Source organism: Podarcis muralis, chromosome 13 (genome assembly GCF_964188315.1).
Source record: "Podarcis muralis chromosome 13, rPodMur119.hap1.1, whole genome shotgun sequence".
In the NCBI taxonomy this organism is placed as follows: domain Eukaryota; kingdom Metazoa; phylum Chordata; class Lepidosauria; order Squamata; family Lacertidae; genus Podarcis; species Podarcis muralis.
In genome coordinates, this window is record NC_135667.1 from 54,649,586 (window position 1) to 54,668,920 (window position 19,335).

At 44.0% G+C, this 19,335-nt stretch overlaps 1 protein-coding gene across 7 annotated transcripts in view; it reads left to right on the top strand.

Annotated features, from left to right (window-relative positions):
* The first annotated feature begins 9,576 nt into the window (after nucleotides 1-9,576).
* TEX10 (testis expressed 10) overlaps nucleotides 9,577-19,335 on the top strand; it is a 35,176-nt gene continuing 25,417 nt past the window's right edge. For 2 of the 7 annotated variants that reach the window (XM_077917634.1, XM_077917633.1), the window contains exons 1-6: nucleotides 12,024-12,163; nucleotides 12,389-12,578; nucleotides 14,344-15,056; nucleotides 15,619-15,865; nucleotides 16,049-16,161; nucleotides 16,878-17,137. In XM_077917634.1, the coding sequence (XP_077773760.1) occupies nucleotides 12,399-12,578; nucleotides 14,344-15,056; nucleotides 15,619-15,865; nucleotides 16,049-16,161; nucleotides 16,878-17,137 (1,513 nt within the window). In that variant the 5' untranslated portion in view covers nucleotides 12,024-12,163; nucleotides 12,389-12,398. Of the gene's footprint in view, nucleotides 9,665-12,023; nucleotides 12,164-12,388; nucleotides 12,579-14,343; nucleotides 15,057-15,618; nucleotides 15,866-16,048; nucleotides 16,162-16,877; nucleotides 17,138-19,335 lie in introns of those variants that run through there. The other 5 variants (XM_077917631.1, XM_077917630.1, XM_077917632.1 and 2 more) reach the window with 5 other exon arrangements.

Below are 19,335 nucleotides of genomic sequence, written 5' to 3' on the forward strand. Positions count from 1 at the left end.
GCAGAGAGTGACCCAATGGAGCCGCTCCCGCTTCTCTCTGGGAATCCAGTCCGGGTTTTCCGACCCGACAGCGCCGCCGCGGCTCCGGTCGGGAAAAGTGGGAGGGGCGCGCGCTGCGCATGCGCACTGTCACTTGCGTGGCGACAGCCGAAGAGGAAGGTTGTCGGCGGCGGGCTCTGTGAGTAGCTTGAAGGAGGCGAGGCGGGTCGGGGGCTGGCGGCGGCCCGGGGGTCGCCTTCGCGAGGGGCTGGCCTGCGGAGGGCCTGCCTTTGGCGGCGGGAGAAGAGTGCAGAACGGCTGTTGCTGTTGTTGTGTTGTGTATACTCCGCCTTTCCCCCCCTGACAGGGACTCGAGGCGGCGCACGGGGGGGAGTAAGAACCATTCCCCCCCCCCCCGAATATGGACGGGACTTCAATTCCCATCACCTCGGAGCGTTGACTGTGCTGGCTGGGGACTGGTGGGAGTTGGAGTTTAGCTCTCTACCTGGAGGGGTAGGGGGTGGGCGGGGAGAGTTTAGCAATCCGCTTCACCCCTGGAGGCACACTCCATTGTCTCTCGACGGATGCCAACAGCAGCAACAATCGGTTGAGTGGGGACCGATGGGAGTTGTAGTTTGGGTACCCCAAACTACAACTCCCAAACTACAACTCCCATCAGTCCCCACTCAACAGATTGTTGCTGTTGTTGGCATCTATCTATCTATCTAATGTCTCTCTGGAGGGCCATAGGTAAGGTAAAGGGACCCCTGACCATCAGGTCCAGTCGCGGACGACTCTGGGGCTGCGGCGCTCATCTCGCTTTATTGGCCGAAGCATGACTAAGCCGCTTCTGGCGAAACCAGAGCAGCGCACGGAAATGCCGTTTACCTTCCCGCCGGAGCGGTACCTATTTATCTACTTGCACTTTGACATGCTTTCAAACTGCTAGGTTGGCAGGAGCTGGGACCAAACAATGGGAGCTCACCCTGTCACGGGGATTCGAACTGCAAACCTTCTGATCGGCAAGCTCTAGGCTCTGTGGTTTAACCCACAGCGCCACCCGCGTCCCACCTGGAGGGCCATGGGATCCCCCAACCCTGATTCCTGCTCCATTTCCTGTTTCCTACATTTGCTGGCTTCTGCAGAGTGTTTTGCTTCCTTGCTTAATTATTTACTTATTCGTTTTTTTGCAATTGCACATGATGTAATGCACCCTTTCCCCGCAGTGAGCTCATGCTGTCGGTCTTCCCTTCTCATGCGATCCTCACAACCCTGTGAAGGTTGGTCAGGATGAGAGTTGGTGTCCAGCACGAGGCTGCCCAAGTGGGGCTTTGTCTTAACGTCCTACTTGGACACCCTCAAACCAGACTTCACCAACCTGGTGCCCTCCAGATGTTTTGGACTACAGTTCCCATCAGCATCAGCTGCTACCAGCAACTGGCTAGGACTGGTTTTTATTTATTTACTGCATTTCTAGACCACCTTTCCTCCAAGGAGCTCGAGGTGTGCACATAGTTCTCCTCCAGCCCCTTTTTATCCTCACAACAATCCTGTGAGGTAGGTTAGGCTGAGAGTGTGTGACTGGCCCAAGGTCACCCAGTGAGATTCATGGTTGAATATCAATCAATCATTATTATGGTCCAGAGACCCAACAAATCGTTACAAAGCAATGCACAATTCAGACAGCCTACCTCCAGGTTAAACAAACATTTTGTTCAGACTTAAAGATAGGGATCATTGGTTATGGCAACCACCGATAAAAACTTCGCCCCTGCTAATGTTCTGGCGCTTGTCCGGTCTTCCAATAGGAACCTGACATAGTGAGCCTCTGGTTTTCCCGGGAAAGGTACCAGCAAGGGTAATATCAGTTCAGCCCTGGCTTGCTCGTATTTCGCACAGTGCAGCAAAATATGTTTTATAGGATCTATGTCTTGGGCACACGAGCAAAGTCTGTCCTGGTAGGGGACTCCTCTCCACCTTTCTTCCAACACTGCAGAAGGAAAGACGCTTAGTCTGGCTTTGGTGAATAACCTTTGATAATTTGGTACTGTCAGGTTTTTAATGTAAGGTGTTAACTTAAAGACATGCCCGTATTGTACTCTTACTGCCAGCGGACTACAGACTGCGTGTGATTGAGATCGCACTGCGTGTGATTGAGATGTGTGTATTATCCCATAATCTTTGCTTTAACGTCTTTAGGGCGCCTTCATAACCCAGGTAATATTTTTTTTTTTTTATAAATTTTTTATTGCGTTTCTTTCCATAGTTTTATAGGTTACAAACAAATAACATAATTGCAAGAAACAAATTTTCCCTTTTTTTAACAACAAAGACAAACAAAAACAACTTGGACTTCCCCACCCCTTCCGATTCTGCGTTATTTAAATTTAACAATGTCAGCATTTTGTTACCTTATTTCATGCCTTATTGTAACTTTCAAATGTTATGTACCCAAATTCGATATATTATATCTCAGTTTCAGTGCCTTTAAAATAAACATAACATGTTCAATTCACATTGTCTCCTTTTCTCTTTTATCACTTATTTTACAATTTACTTAGTCATGATTACAAAAGCATAACTTTTCCTAATCATGCACTATCTTAAGATTCATACAGCTTGTAGTATTTTTGCAAATAGTCTTTAAATTTTTTCCAGTCCTCCTCAATTGTTTCTTTATCCAGATCTCGGATTCTGCCGGTCAGTTCAGCTAACTCCATGTAGTCCATCAACTGCTTCTGCCATTCCTCCAGCGTGGGCAAATCTTGTGTCTTCCAACTCTTAGCAATGAGTATTCTTGCTGCTGTGCTAGCATACATAAACAAAGTTCTGTCTTTCTTTGGCAATTTCTGGTCTACCATGCCCAGCAGGAAGGCCTCTGGTTTCTTGGGAAAGGTATACCTAAATACCTTTTTCAATTCATTATAAATCATTTCCCAGAAGGTCTTCACTTTTGGGCAGGTCCACCAGAGATGGAAGAAAGTCCCCTCTGCTTCCTTACACTTCCAACATTTATTGTCAGACAGGTGATGTATCTTAGCTAACTTGACTGGGGTCATGTACCACCGGTATATCATTTTCATAATGTTTTCCTTCAAGGCACTACATGCCGTAAATTTCATTCCGGTGTTCCATAACCTTTCCCAGTCTTCAAACATAATATTATGTCCAACATCCTGTGCCCATTTTATCATAGCAGATTTAACTAATTCATCCTGTGTGTTCCACATAAGCAGCAAGTTATACATTCTAGATAAAATCTTGGTCTTTGGTTCTAACAATTCTGTCTCTAGTTTCGATTTCTCCTCCTGGAAACCAACTTTTTTATCCATTTTAAAAACCTCTTGAATTTGAGCATAATGTAACCAATCCATAACCCAGGTAATAAAGTGGGGCGGGAGTGACAGACCATTAGAGGTGGCTTTTCTAGCCGTGGTTTTCTGCCATTTGCTGCCAAACTCCTCATTGGTCAGGTGTTGATACAAACCCTCATGGTTGAATAAGCATTAGAACCCTGGTCTCCCATGTCACAGCCTGACACTCTAACCCAGGGGTAGTCAACCTTTTTATACCTACCACCCACTAATGCATCTTTCTTGATGGTAAAATTTCATTACCGCCCACCAGTGCTCGATGGAAGGAGGATTCAGCTTGTGTTGTAGAACCCCCTACCACCCACCCTGAATCCTGAAACGCCCACTAGTTGCCGGTAGAGACCAGGCTGACAACCCCTGCTCTAACCACTACACCACAATGGCTCTCAAAACTGGCTCTCCCTGGAGGGCATCAGGTTGGCCAAGGCTGCTTTAGCCCCATGCTGTGCTCTAACCATTTGTTGTTGTTGTTGTTAGTCGTTTAGTCGTGTCCGACTCTTCGTGACCCCATGGACCAGAGCACGCCAGGCACCTCTGTCCTCCATTACCTCCCACAGTTTGGTCAAACTCATGCTGGTAACCTCGAAAACACTATCCAACCATCTCGTCCTCTGTCGCCCCCTTCTCCTTGTCCCCTCCATCTTTCCCAACATCAGTGTCTTCTCCAGGGAGTCTTCTCTTCTCATGAGGTGGCCAAAGTACTGGAGCCTCAGCTTCACGATCTGTCCTTCCAGTGAGCACTCAGGGCTGATTTCCTTCAGAATGGATGCGTTTGATCTTCTTGCAGTCCTTGGGACTCTCAAGAGTCTCCTCCAGCACCAGAATTCAAAAGCATCAATTCTTCGGCGATCAGACTTCTTTATGGTCCAGCTCTCACTTCCATACATCACTACTGGGAAAACCATAGCTTTAACTATACGGACCTTTGTTGGCAAGGTGACGTCTCTACTTCTCAAGATGCTGTCTAGGCTTGTCATTGCCCTTCTCCCAAAAAGCAGGCGTCTTTTAATTTCGTGGCTGCTGTCACCATCTGCAGTGATCATGGAGCCCAAGAATGTAAAATTTCTCACTGCCTCCATTTCTTCCCTTTCTATTTGCCAGGAGGTGATGGGACCAGTGGCCATGATCTTCGTTTTTTTGATGTTGAGCTTCAGACCATATTTTGCGCTCAACTCTTTCACCCTCATTAAAAGGTTCTTTAATTCCTCCTCACTTTCTGCCATCAAGGTTGTGTCATCTGCATATCTGAGGTTGTTGATATTTCTTCCGTCAATCTTAATTCCAGTTTGGGATTCATCCAGCCCAGCCTTTCGCATGATATATTCTGCATATAAATTAAATAAGCAGGGAGACAACCATTAGTCTCCCGCTTTCACTGTTGTTTTATCTCCAGTATCTGGTATTCAGAGGAATATTGAACAGAAGGCTCCAACATAGAGGCTTATAACTGTTTATTGTTCCACCTGTCTTCAGTATAAAGATGCACAAAAATGTGGCTAATAAATATAATATTAGTAATAATGGTAGTAATAATAATAACAATAATGTATTGCTTATGGGTGATGAGCTGAAGAGGCCCTCATAATTTTTCACTTTCAGCCCCTAGACCTCAGCAAAAATAAACATTACTGGGGCCATGGACACACTTGGAAATTTGAGGAAATATCCTAGCTAACAAAAAATTACTGCCATGTTGGGACCACCATCCAGCTCCCCCAAAGCAATTCCTGTTGGTTTAACTCCCAGGCTAACCACTAGACTGCACTGTCTCTCCACTTGGACTGGAGCATTCTGGTGCTATGTTGCTAAACTTGGCAGACAATGTGGTCTAGTGATTTGGTCCGTGGGCTGCTTAAACACATCACTTGCATCTTGGAGGGAGCTGGGGGTAAATCATGGCCCCACAGCAGTTTTCTACTCAGGTTAACTTGGCTGTAATGCCAGAAGGGTATTATAAGGAAGCCCTGTATAGGGAATTTTTTAATGTTTGATGTCTTGCTGTGTTTGATTTTTTCAATTGCTGGAAGCCGCTCAGATGGTGGATATTATTACTGTTATTACTGCCATAATTTGAACATATTTTGTCAGAATAAAGACTTTTTTCATATATTCTTTAGTTGTCATGTGTGGATTTCTTAACTCTTGACTCCTTCGTTATGGAAAATGAAAATCAAGATACTTCAACTTAAATGCCGTACAATGTCACTCCTTACTACTGTAATGTAAGTATTGTGTCTCATGCTATTGAAAGATCTATGAATGATTTTTAGGTATACCTGAAAGGATGCTGGAGGATGCTCTCCATTAGATAACTCTATCTCTTGACGACAGTACACTGAATTTCCTGGAGAGAGGGATTGACTCTTAAAGTCTGTAATGTAGATGTGTTCTGGTAGTGTCTTCATTGAAATCTGGCATCCTCTTATAAAACAGTCCAGTTATAATCCTGAAGAATGGCATCCACCAGAATCACAAACTGGACTGATCCGTTCCGGGGGAGGGAGGGGGCAAGCTGGAATGTGGGGGAACTCTTTGTAATTGTGTTTATACACTGAAAATCAATAAAACTCCATATTAAAAAAATAAAAGAACATGTGAAGAGTCATTGGCCCATCTTGTCCAGCATCCTGTTCTCACAATGGCCAAACAGATGACTGTGGGAAAGAGGAAAGCAGCACAAAGCATTCTCTTTTGCAGTTTCCAGCAACTGGTGTTCAGAAACCTACTGCCTCTATCTGTGGAAGCAAGCTAGTAGCCATGAATTTGTCTAATCCTCTTTTAAAGCCATCTGAGTTGGGGGCCATCGCTGTCTCCTGGGCTTGGCCACAACAGAGTTTACTGCATGTTTGCAGCTGTTTACATTTCCATTTAATTTGCATAGTTCACATGACATTACCCTCAAACCACAACAGTCTAAATTATCTTCCTCTGTAAATTCGGGTTCACCTGATACAGGGATAAGCTGCAGGAGAAGTTGGGCTCCAAACTGCTCCACATTGGGGGTCACAGATTATTAGTTTTGGTTTCGGGGGTGTGTGTGGATGGATCAACTGTCACTTTCTACTACTCTGCTTTCCATTCTCACCCACTACTTTCATTTCTTTTCTGCCTGTGCTCATAGCTATTTGCAGTGCACTCCTGAATGGAGGATTTCCCCCCCTTTTGATTCCTCAGATTTGCACAAAACTGTAGAATGCTTTCTCACACTTCTTGGCCCAGGAATGCCACTGAATAATAATAATACGTATGTTGTGTAAAATAATAATTCTTTTGTTCTGTTCTGAACCTACTGTGGATCAGTGTAATTTGTTGACCTGAAGGTTTTGTGATCTTAATGGAAGAATGTTGTTCTAGCACATCTGCTTTTAATTGGTGAAACATTTCTACGCAGATGTGAACTGTGTCTTTTCTTAGATGGAAGCTTCAATTTAGAACATTTAAGAAACAGGATTGGCTTGAAACATGAACCTTTTCAAGTTTCTACCTTGTATCCTTCAACAATGGAGTTTAATAGATTGTCTTTCTCTCCCAGATTTTTTAAAAGAACAACCTCCTGTTCAACCTTCCAGTGAAGATATGGGAACAAAGTTGAAGTTCAAGCCATGATTTAAGTGAAAAGCATCACAGTTGGATGCAAACATCAGTACTAGCACACATAAAATTGGTTAGTTTGTGTCCACAATTAAAGAAGTACCTAGCGAATAGGCCTCTCCTGATGCTGAAACACAAGCACCAGCTGTGTTCTAAGGAACATTTATCAAATCCTACACCAGACAAGCCAGAGAGCCACTCAGACAGCTGCACCCAGTATCTCTCTTCCAGGATCATCGGCAACATCTGACAATGACGTACCTGCAGAATTTTTCAGAGGTATAAGAAACATGGAGGTTGATGAAGTTGCTGCCATCCTACACAAAATAACAGCATCAAACCCATCATTCAGTAGTAATTTTTTGTCTGCAAGCCACTTTGCAGCATATAATTATATTTAATATAATAGATATATAATGAATCAAATCAAATTTGAACCTTAGTGAGGCTGCTGAAGACATTTCTGTCAATCTTCCATTCTCTGACTCTCTTCACCACAAAGCCAATATCAATCCAAAAGTATTCCTATAGCCAGGAAAACCCAGCCATCTGTCTTTAGGGGTCTTCGCCCTGGCTGTGCAGTTTCCCTCTGTGGTCATGATAGCAATCCAGCCACTCAGTTCCATGTTAACCTGAAAGGCTGCCTGAGATCTGTATAGACACATAGACTATCTGGGGAAATAATACTATTTTTTTTAATTTTCAAAATAATTGCATATATTTTTGGAACAAAAGTAAACCAAACCCAAGAAACCCAACAGAGTTTCCCCCAGATCTCCAAATGTCCATTATGAAAGTGTATATTTCCATCCAATGACCACCACTTAGACTATAAATTTGTAAAACAGGTTTTTATTAAGTGATCCACAAGTTCGTATAAACCCTTGGAGCGGGACTTTGGTTTTCCGGAGTATTTGTGAACAAAATAAAACTCCACCAAGGGTCTTTGTACTTTGTTTGTCTTGTCAGTCTCAATGTGTGCACCAACTTTTCTGCAAGAGCAAAACACCATACTCTCTTGTACCAAGTGTTCAAGTTCACAACTTTTAGGAAATTCTGCTTTTGGAACTTTAGCCCTCTTAATATGGAAGCTGTTCATTCTTAATTTTTGTTTATGAGGAGCCAATTATGGCATTCTGCACATGTGTTGTAGCACGTGTTCTTAAATAAGTGCTGCACAAGCCCCATTTTGAAGGGGAAACAAGGTTATAAATGGCAGCCCTACCAAGTCTAAATGTCATCAGCCACCACAGCTGATGTGTAAGTATGCATACAATTGCAGCCGTTATAGGAAAACCCTTGGACTCACTGGAATTACCAAAGAAACCAGCCAGGAATAGACGAGCAAAACAGCAGTCAGTAGGCCTGTTGTTTTTTAGTCGTTTCCGACTCTTCGTGACCCTATGGACCAGAGCACGCCAGGCACTCCTGTCTTCCACTGCAAGAAGATCAAAGCTATCTATTCTGAAGGAAATCAGCCCTGAGTGCTCACTGGAAGGACAGATCCTGAAGCTGAGGCTCCAATACTTTGGCCACCTCATGAGAAGAGAAGACTCCCTGGAAAAGACCCTGATGCTGGGAAAGATGGAGGGCACAAGGAGAAGGGGACGACAGAGGACGAGATGGTGGGACAGTGTTCTTGAGGCTACCAGCATGAGTTTGACCAAACTGTGGGAGGCAGTGGAAGACAGGAGTGCCTGGCGTGCTCTGGTCCATGGGGTCACGAAGAGTCGGACACGGCTAAACGACTAAACAACAACAACAATTGGGTAGGCAACCTAAGGCCCATGGGCCGGAAGCGGCCTGTGGAGGTTGTTTGACCGGCTCACAAGCCACCCCTGAACCGAGCTGTCTGCTCTCACACTGCGCTAAACCGGCGTGGCGCGGGGACTCACTTTTGTGGCGCAGGAAATTGCATCTGCGCATGCACATATACTGAAAATCGTGTCTGCGCAGACGCCAAAAATCATGGGCACACTCACGTTCATGCGCAATCCAGCCCACAGTGGGATCGGCGCAGGACCGATCTGGCCCAGGCAAGATAAACCTTGCTGACCCCTAGTTTTAATGATACTCTCTGTGTGCGCGCGCACAATGTTTAAATTCTATCTATGTTTTATTTTTTCTTAAAATATATATGTACAGTGTAGGTACAGTGGTACCTCGGGTTAAGTACTTAATTCGTTCCGGAGGTCCTTTCTTAACCTGAAACTGTTCTTAACCTGAAGCACCACTTTAGCTAATGGGGCCTCCTGCTGCCGCCGCGCCACCGAAACACAATTTCTGTTCTCATCCTGAAGCAAAGTTCTTAACCTGAAGCACTATTTCTGGGGTAGCAGAGTCTGTAACCTGAAGCGTATGTAACCTGAAGCGTATGTAACCCGAGGTACCACCGTATACGTATTTGCTTTTAGCTGCTCTCATTTTTTCCTGCAAGATGCCTCGAGTCCCTGTCAGGCTGCTGTTCCACCTCCGCTCCTGAAGGCGGCGCCAGGCGCGAAGCCTCCCTTCCCCTCACGCGCTTTCCCCAGTCAGCGCTCCGCCTCCCTCTCCGGAGGAGGGTTCCCGGTGGACTACGCAGCTGCTGGGGGTCACGTGCTCCACTACGCCGCCCTGCTGATTGGGCGGGCGGGCGGCTTCTGGAAACCGTGGCTCCTCGTGACCCGGAAGGACTCCCGGAGCGCGTTTCCTTCGCTGCCGGCCGCGCGTGCAGGAGGTGGGTAAGTGGGAGAAGCTGCTTTCTTTCTTTCACTGCGCCGGCGCCGCCCCCGCTTCTTGCTTTTCCGTTGGTCACCCCGGTCCGTGACAGCCCCTCCCCCCCCGCGCTGCTGCTGCTTCTCGCTTGGCAGCGGGAGGGACGCGAGGAATCCGCCTCACGCCGCGACGGGACAATGGTTCCCTCCGGCTCAGTACTGTCTGCACTGGCTGGCAGCAGCAGCGGCGGCTCTCCGGGTTTTAGGCTTGGAGTCCCTTCTCCAGCCCTACCTGGGTCGCTGTGGCTCCTCGCCCTTAACGACAATAGTGGTCGTTCCGAAAGTCACTTTTGTCTAATTAAAACATCTATGGCCTTTTAAACCGGAGGGGGTGTGTTTTGTTTGTTTGATACTATACTTTTGTGTTTTTATATTGTAAATCTTTCTCCTGTGATCCTCAGATGAAAGGACGGTATGGAAATAGTAGTAGTAGTGAGCGCCGCAATCCCAGAGTCGGCCACGACTGGACCTAATGGTCAGGGGTCCCTTTACCTTTAATAATAATAATAATAATTACCCTGATGATAATCATGCTTAGGGGAGAGCCCTGAGACACGAGGGCATCACACACACACACACATATATAAATAAAGGTAAAGGGACCCCTGACCATTAGGTCCAGTTGCGGACAACTCTGGGGTTGCGGCGCTCATCTCGCTTTAATGGCCGAGGGAGCCGGGGTACAGCTTCCGGGTCATGTGGCCAGCATGACTAAGCCACTTCTGGCGAACCAGAGCAGCGCACGGAAACACCTTTCCACCGGAGTGGTACCTACTTATCTACTTGCACTTTGACATGCTTTCGAACTGCTAAGTTGACAGGAACAGGGACCGAGCAACAGGAGCTCACCCCATTGTGGGGATTTGAACTGCTGACCTTCTGATTGGCAAGTCCTAGGCTCTGTGGTTTAACCCACAGTGCCACCCGTGTCCCGTATCGATCTATCTATCTATCTAATTTCAGAAAGTTTTTGTTTACATACTGCATTCATTCCAAAATACAAAACAATATCTTTTAAGAGGTTCCCAACCCCTGGACTTCTCACCAGCCCCCCCTCTGGTTTCAAATCATTATCTCTTTTATTTTTACCTCTTTATACCTTTATCTGATTTATTCATCTCCCTTAATAAGGGACAGGCCCTTTCCTCAGGCTTTCAAGCTTCACACACACACACGGAAGTGAGGGCAAAAATGGTAAAAAAGCAGTTTTTGCAATGCCCAGAACAAAGTGATGAGTTCTAAATAAGTCTTTACGTGAAAGTTCCTGCCAGGCAGGTCTTTCCTTACTGGTGGTTTTTGCATGCACAGAAGTGATGCTTTTGGCCCATCCACCCTTGTTCCTCTGGGCCAATGGCAAAGTGTGGCATTCCCCTTCTGCTTCCCAGTCCCAGGCCAACTGGCCATTGGGGCCCAATGTTCTGATAGGGAGGTGGGAAGGCAAGCTTCCTGCAGCAGTTGCTTCATTGGTTGATAAGGTGGGGTTAGGTTGATTATGGTGGAGTTGTTCCTGAGATGCAGGGGTGTAACCTCCCAATGGCTCTTAAGAAATATGGCTGATAGTTGGGGCTAGAATATGCCTCCCTATTTTATCTTTGAAACAGCCATGCACTCTAGTTATCCAAAAAGGTTTCCTTTATATGGAAAACCGGTGTGTCAGGTTGAAGGTTAGTCTAAAACCCTTCCTCCAGGCACCTTAACTTCCTGAATGCTGATAAATTCTGTTTTTATCTGGTTGAGTTTTTGCTTATGTGACCTTCCTCTTGTGGTCTGAAACAAGCAGCCTAATTACAGATTTGCAGCTTAACTCTTAGAGGGAGTGATTTTGGCTCCGGGGTTTTGAACCAAAAGGTTCCCAGTTTGCATTCAATACTGTTCACTAATACAGGCATTGCCTCACGGGCAGTCGTTAGGAAATAATAAAAAAAATCAGTTCAAACCCAGAAATGGCAGGAGAGAGCTGGAAAGTCCCTGTGGCTTGCAGGGAGACCTTCCCTGGAGACCCAAAGAGACCAGCTGCTCAGCCCCTCCGTCTTAACAGCTGATGTGCAGGGTAGCGCAGTAGTAGCAGCCGCCACTTTTCCACGTGTCCTTCAGGCTCCTGCTGGAGGTTCAATTCTAGTCGTGGATATTTTTGAATGCAGTATTTTTTGTATGGATTTCAGAGAGAGCATTTAAAGGGTGCTCCCCACTTTATGCAATTTCAGTTATGCACGCAGGGGCCTGGAACATAACCCTCGCTTCAGTGGGGGGATGCATGTAAAAGCCTTCAACTGTTAATACCTTTTTAAAAAAATGTGAAGGTGCTAGGCTATGTTGATATTGATGATAAATGTTTTCTGTTGTGAACCCTTTGTATGTGGAGATGCACAGAATTTCTTTTGCCATCCATCACAGTACCTTACACTCTGAATTTTCAGAGTTGGATCTATTGTAACTTCATCCTGAACCCAAGAGAAACTTCATCAGGTAAGCTGCAGTGCCATGAAGAAGGCAGCCATTTCTAAATTTTTAGATGACTAGCATTAAGGAGTAGAGCATAAGGGTGTACATTTTGCAATTTCTTTTTAGATTATGTTGCGGACCCTGAAGAAAACCAGAAATTGACTTTGATTTCAAAATGAGTCTGAGTAATTGTTTGCTCAGTTTAGTTGCAGGAACTTTCCCCCCTTAAACATACATATTTTTCTACAGTGGCTTCAAAATGACAAAGAAAAGGAAACATCAAGAAGATTTTCATAAGGTGAAGCTAAAAGTTGGAAAAAAGAAGCCTAGACTAGAAAATGCAACAGATACAAACTTCAAAACAAGAGCCATACATCTATCCGAGCAGCTTAGAGAGGATGGAGTGCTTCCAACAAATAATAGAAAGCTTAACATAAAGGTACAGTGAAATACAAATTTATATGCCAGCAATTATTGTTGCACTTTTGAGTTCATTAGCATCTGTGAGACTAATTTTGATATAGTGTGAGATTTGTCAAGGGTTAACATACTACTGGAGATGCCAAAACATCGTATCTAGGAATCTGGACAGCTACATAGATAAGTTGGAGAAGACAATAAATTTCAAAATACCTAATCTTTTTAATTTTAGCATTATTGTTAAGCTGAAATCAGAGTTACAAGGACCCTTGCTGAATACAGTGGTACCTTTGGATACAAACAGGGATCCATTCCGGATCCCCATTCGCATCCTGAAACAAATGCAACCCACGTCCGCGTGTCTGCACGTGCACGGGTCACGACTTGCCGCTTCCGCACATGCGTGTGACATCATTTTGACCGCATGCGCGAGCGGCGAAACCCGGAAGGAACATGTTCCGTTACTTCCGGGTCGCCGTGAATTGCAACCCGAAAGCTCTCAACCTGAAGCACATTTAACCCTAGGTATGACTGTACCTTACAACCTCAGCTAATAATCTCTTACTGTGTCTTTGTTGTCATGAGGTGAGCTTCCTTAACCCAAAGCTGTATCAGTGGTGTTCAACGTCTCCATCTCATGAGTTGTATTGTTACAAGATAGATGCTTTTGAATACTGCTTTCTGTCACAAAGTGTCTTCACCATGTGGCAAAATTCCAACAGTGGTGAAGCCATCAGTGCCTTTAGAAGAGGCGAGTTCCATAAGAGTTGATTTGCCCAAGGTTGCACTATGAGCATGCTCTCTTGAAATGCATTGAGATTCTCAGGTACTTTGAATTATGTCCATCTTCCAGGTCTAGTCTATCAAGACTCTTGGTTATTTGAATGACCCTTGCGACCATTGTTGATAATCAGCTGATTATCAGCGGTTGCAGAGCGCTGATTGCCAGGATTTTCAAAGTCCAGGGCACAGGACTTTGCAGGTGTTGCCAATCAACTAATAGGTGGTGCCTATTTGGTGTACAGCGCAGGGCAAGTGGGCATGGCTTGGCCAACATGGGCTTGCAGACCAAATGGCAAGGCCTAGTAGGTCTGATTAGGACCGCAAGTCAGAGGTTCCCCACTACTGAACCAAGTCCTACTCCAAATAGACCCACTGAAATCAATGAACTTAACAGGACTTGCGTCCATGGATTTCAGTGGGTCTGCTCTGTGTTTGACTAATGTTCATTAGCTTTATTTTTAATTGTTCTACTATGATAAGATTTCTAAGCAACTGGGCTGGGTTTTATTTATATTCTGATTGTGTACTGAAGACCTATAAAGTTACATTCAATCTTAGCATTGATTGCCTTGGATTTTCATTGACTGCTTTGCAATTTAAAGCATAAACACTCTGTCATTTACGTAAATGCAGATTTATGTCTCCTGCTTGAATTCTAGTAATTTCTAAACATCGATTAAACAGCAAAGGTGACATCTAGCTCCGCCTCTGAGAAATGTTTGTTTTGATGTATGCAGCCTAAGTCTGTGCAGAAATAGGTACACTTAACTGAAATATGTGAGCTTATTTCCCCCAGTTGTGCAAAGGAAGAAATAGCATGCTTACAACATGTTTGATGGTTTCTTAATGTTTTAATGCTTTGTTTTTGCTGTGCTAGTGTGAAGGTTGCTTTTATTTCTTGCTTTGGAAGTGTATAAAACCTTTCAACCACAAATGTAATAGTTATAAGTTTGTGATGTAAATAGTTTTTTAAGCAATTACTAACTCTGTATTTCTTCTAGGATCTGCTTTCACAAATGAACCACTATAGTGCAGGAATTAAACAAAGTGCCCTTTTTGGACTCAAAGATCTGCTGTCCCAGTATCCATTCATCATTGATGCACACCTTTCAAATATACTAAGTGAGCTGGCAGCTGTGTTTACAGACAAAGATTCTGCTGTACGAGCAGCAGCAATCTGCCTCCTTAAGTTCTTGGCTCCAAAAATACGAGCTGAACACATCTCTCCATTTTTCCCATTACTTAGTGCACATCTTTCTAGTGCCATGACTCATATCAGCGAAGGAATTCAGGAGGATTCTTTGAAGGTATTGGACATTCTGTTGGAGGAATACCCTACTCTCCTGACGGATCGCAGTAGTGTGTTGCTGAATAACTTTGTAGAACTGATTTCTCATCAACAACTGTCAAAACAACTGAAAAACAAAGAGAAAATATGCTGGATGCTGTCTGTTAATCCTAATCGTAGGGTAACGTCGCAGCAATGGAGGCTTAATGTGTTGGTCAGGCTCCGAAAGTTCCTTCAGGTGCTGGTGGAAGGATCCAGTGAATTAGAAACTGACAGTGAAGGGCTACAACAGCCAAATGACAACCCACAAGTACCAAGAAACTCCTTGCATGTTAATTGGCAGGAATATGCCAGTGGCCAGCAGCACATCCAGTTGTATGAAAATGGTGGCCCACAACTCAGAATTCATTCATCCTTCAGGCTAAGGTAAGAAATAGCATGCTTACAACATGTTTGAAGGTTCATGCTTTGTCACTGATGTGAAACGTAGTGAGCAGGCTGCTGCTGACCAGAGCAATATAGTGAGGCTTATTGCAGTAATGCTGTGCAGTCACACACGTGGGTTTTGTGCAGAGCCTCTTTTGAGAAGACTGCAGACTTGGGCTGCCATTCATATGGGTGCCCCACGAGTTATGCTTATGCATCAAGGGGTGTGGCTCCCCCCTTTCTGCACCCAAATGAGTGTAATTGAGGAGGCTGGGTTTTCATTAGCTACTGCCTATACACGTTTCTCATGAATCACTCACTTTCATGGAGCAATGTAAGAATAATAGCACAATTATAACAGTAAATAACCTGTACATGGTCTCCTCCAAATTGACATCATTTTGTATAAATGGCTGTTCTCCTGACCAACTTTCATACATGCTCATACAGCTGGGTGTATACTACTTCAAAATAAGTCTTACTGTGTGCGTAGAATTATAACTCTGAATACATTTCTTTCTGTGCAGTAGTTTTGTAAAGACTGTTTTGGCCTTTGTTCTAGGTCTTTGGTAAGTATGACAGGCAGTGTTGAAAATGGCCTGTCATCTCCTGAGAATTTAAAACGATTTATTCAGATTATAATTCCATTGCTGCTTAATTGTTGGATTGAAGCATCGCCTGCACAGCTTGCGACTCCCATTCTTGGAAATCTTCTGGAACCTGGATCTCAGCAGCTAATGGAGCAAGTACTTGGCATCATATACCTGTTGTGGAAGCTTGTAAAGCAAAATGAAGATCGGGATGAAATGGTAAGAAACGGAAGTTGCTGAACTGATATGTCACAGGAAATTATTTGCATCCTTGTCCTCTTACCTAATCAAGTCTGGAAAGAAGCCATAAATTAGACCCTTATGATCTTTCCATTTGTATACCTTTCCTTAAAACTCTTAGCACTTGGAGAAAATTATTAATGTGTGGTGTCTTTCTTCTAGGAAGTGTGGGTTCGAGCAAATTACCTGAATGATTTCAAGCACCATTTCATGTCTCGTTTTCCTTACTCTTTCCAAGAAACAAGCAAGCACCGAAAGAAAGAGCCATTGAAAAGGTATTGCTTCTAAGACCAGGAAAGTCAGAGTTGAGTGGTTCCCTTTTCAGATAATCAGTAGGTTGTGATCCGAGTTCTTAAATTTTCACAACCATAGAAAAATCCTGGAGTAGCAATGGAGAAATCTCAGCAGTTGGTTGATCAACAGGCATTTTTCTCACCCCCATAATCCTCACTGTAAGGAATTTTTGTTGCTGTTAACTCAGAGTAACAGTAATTCCTTCATAAGTAATGCATAATGCAGTTTTGATCATAAGAGAATATTTTCAGACAATAAATTTGATTGAGTTCTGTTTTTTTTTATGTGTTTGATGTATGGTATTGCATAAGCCAACTAACTGGAGAGAGATACCTGTGTACTCCATAGTAATTTGTGCTTGTCCTATATGGATGAAAGACTGATTTATGCAACCAGCACTTTTCTCTTATACTGCGTTTGTTCAAATATGTGCTAAATTCTAGTTTTCCAGGAATAGTCCCCAGTGAACCTTGGGTTTGCAAGGTTTCTTCCTGCTTTTTGGCATTGCCACCAGGAGAAATTCAGAAGCTTACTCTTCTGTGTTCATGTTGCAGTGGAACCTGTTGAAACTTTTAAGGCTTTGGAGTATATGCCTTCTTATTTGACATCTATAGAGTTATGGGCCCCAGTAGAATTCTTCACTATTGAATAATACTTTGTGCCAGTTTTCATAAACACTTCTCTGTCTTTCATTTAGCAACAAGTATTGTATGACGTCGTCAAACATTGATCATCTCATGTTGAATTTAACCTTATGTGAAATCATGGTCTCATTGGCGAGTGCTTCAACACTGCAAATGGATTCTCATTGGCTAGATATGATTAGAAAGTTTGTGATAGAGACCCTCCACGATGGTTGTAAGCTCCCCCTGCACAGTGGCTGTAAGTTAAACAGTAAGCAATTGAATAAATTGCTCAAAGTGACTTGGAGACTTCTACAGATACAAATAAACAAAGGTAAGACCCACTGAGTGTACAGTCTTTGTCTATGCATTTACCAATATGTGGCATTTTTCTAGGCTATTTGCATTACTTCCCTTTGGTGAGCCAATCCAGAAGTGATTTAGAGCAGTTTTGTGCCTTAGATTAATACAGTTCACCTTCTCTCCTAACCATAAAAGATACGATCAGGACATGCACCCTTTTTGTATTTCAGAACTCACTGTGGTGCCAAACCACTGTTTGTAGCATGGGTTAGCAGCAGGAAAAAATGGTTGCATGCATCGTTTTACAGTGATAGATTCTCCATTTGAATATGCTTATAGGTACTAGACTTTAGAAATGTTTAGATTCCCCCCCCCCCTCTCATGATGTTCAATAAGGAAGTTACCAGCAGTGGATTTTATTGTAAGCTTAGAATTATAATGCAAGGCAAATTTGAGATATGCAAGACTGACACAGCTATGACATTCTTATAATGAAATTAGGCCAGGGTGATGTATCAAATACATCACCCAGGACTTGTTTGATGGCCAGAGCACAATGACACCTTCACCTGGTAGTATATCACAAGTGAAACAACCACCGCTCCTGAGTCCCTCCACCGTCAGCACATGGAGGGAGGAATGAGCTATGTCGGCCCCGGCCCCACGCTGAAATTGCCGCTGAAGAAGCTGAGGTGGTGTCACCCCAGTGCCTTGTAGAACCAGGGCAAATGCAACTTGTTCCCCCCCTTTAATTTTTCAACATGTGTTTTGTTTGCTACTTTGCCCTTCTAAAATACATGCAAGAAAAAGCAATGCAGTGGTACCTCGGGTTACATACGCTTCAGGTTACATACGCTTCAGGTTACATACGCTTCAGGTTACAGACTCCGCTAACCCATAAATAGTGCTTCAGGTTAAGAACTTTGCTTCAGGATGAGAACAGAAATCGTGCTCCGGTGGCAGCGGGAGGCCCCATAGGCTAAAGTGGTGCTTCAGGTTAAGAACAGTTTCAGGTTAAGAACGGACCTCCGGAATGAATTAAATACTTAATGCAAGGTACCACTGTATAGAGAAATTCAGATTTTATTTCATGGTTCACATACTTCAGCATTTATTGAAATAAGATTCCCTCCCCACCCTCCGTGTGTAAATTCAGGGCATCAGGCTGAAATATGATACTTTGCCTAGGAAACGTGGGATAGAAAGGCAATAAATAAAATCATAATGTATAATCTGGGGCTGTTAAAAGCCCAGATCTGTTATTTGATGTCCTGACAGCTTCCCTTCCATATTCCACGGAAATTACTGAACCATATTGAAATCTAGGGGGCAAAGGAGCTGACAGACAAACCTTTTCGGCAGCCGCTTGAAGCCTTTTCACTAGCCAGTCAGTGTAATTCTGTTTTCAAAGGTTTTAATATGTTTTTGTACACATATTGTGGTACAGGAATACTTGTATACTGTAGATAACGTAAATTTGTGGTGGCAGACGAGGGAATTTGGACGTAAGATATGATGGATAAGGCGTGTGCTCCTTTTGCATGCAAGGAGGATTTTAGAGGGCATACTGGCATGGAAGGATTGTGGGCATTTGTGATGCTTGCTGAGGGGGAAGAGGTTTCTCAGACCTAGAGTGGGAACTGGCAGACGAGGTAGCGGTGTACAGTGCTACCTCAGGTTAAATACTTAATTCGTTCCGGAGGTCCATTCTTAACCTGAAACTGTTCTTAACCTGAAGCACCGCTTTAGCCTCCTGTTGCTGCCACACCGCCAGAGCACGATTTCTGTTCTCATCCTGAAGCAAAGTTCTTAACCTGAAGCACTATTTCTGGGTTAGCGGAGTGTGTAACCTGCAGCATATGTAACTTGAGGTACCACTGTACTGATTAAAGGATTTTTATGTAGAAGGGGTGGAAGGCTAGCACATTAGAGATTGAATGCGAATGGGTATTTTCCCAGACACACACACACACACACACACACAGAGAGAGAGAGAGAGAGAGAGATGGAGATGTTAAAAACAGTGCATTTTCATAGTGAAAGCTTACGATGGGGAGACCTGCGTGTGTGCCAGGAGATGAGTCCTTGATGTAAGGACTATGATGAACTCTTTCTCTCTCCTGCTCCTCACATACTCCAAGTTGGGGAGACAGCAATGGCACTCTTTCTTTATCTTCAAGACAAGAGAATGTAACGTGTGCCATTTGGAAGTAGTCTCATTTTCATGAT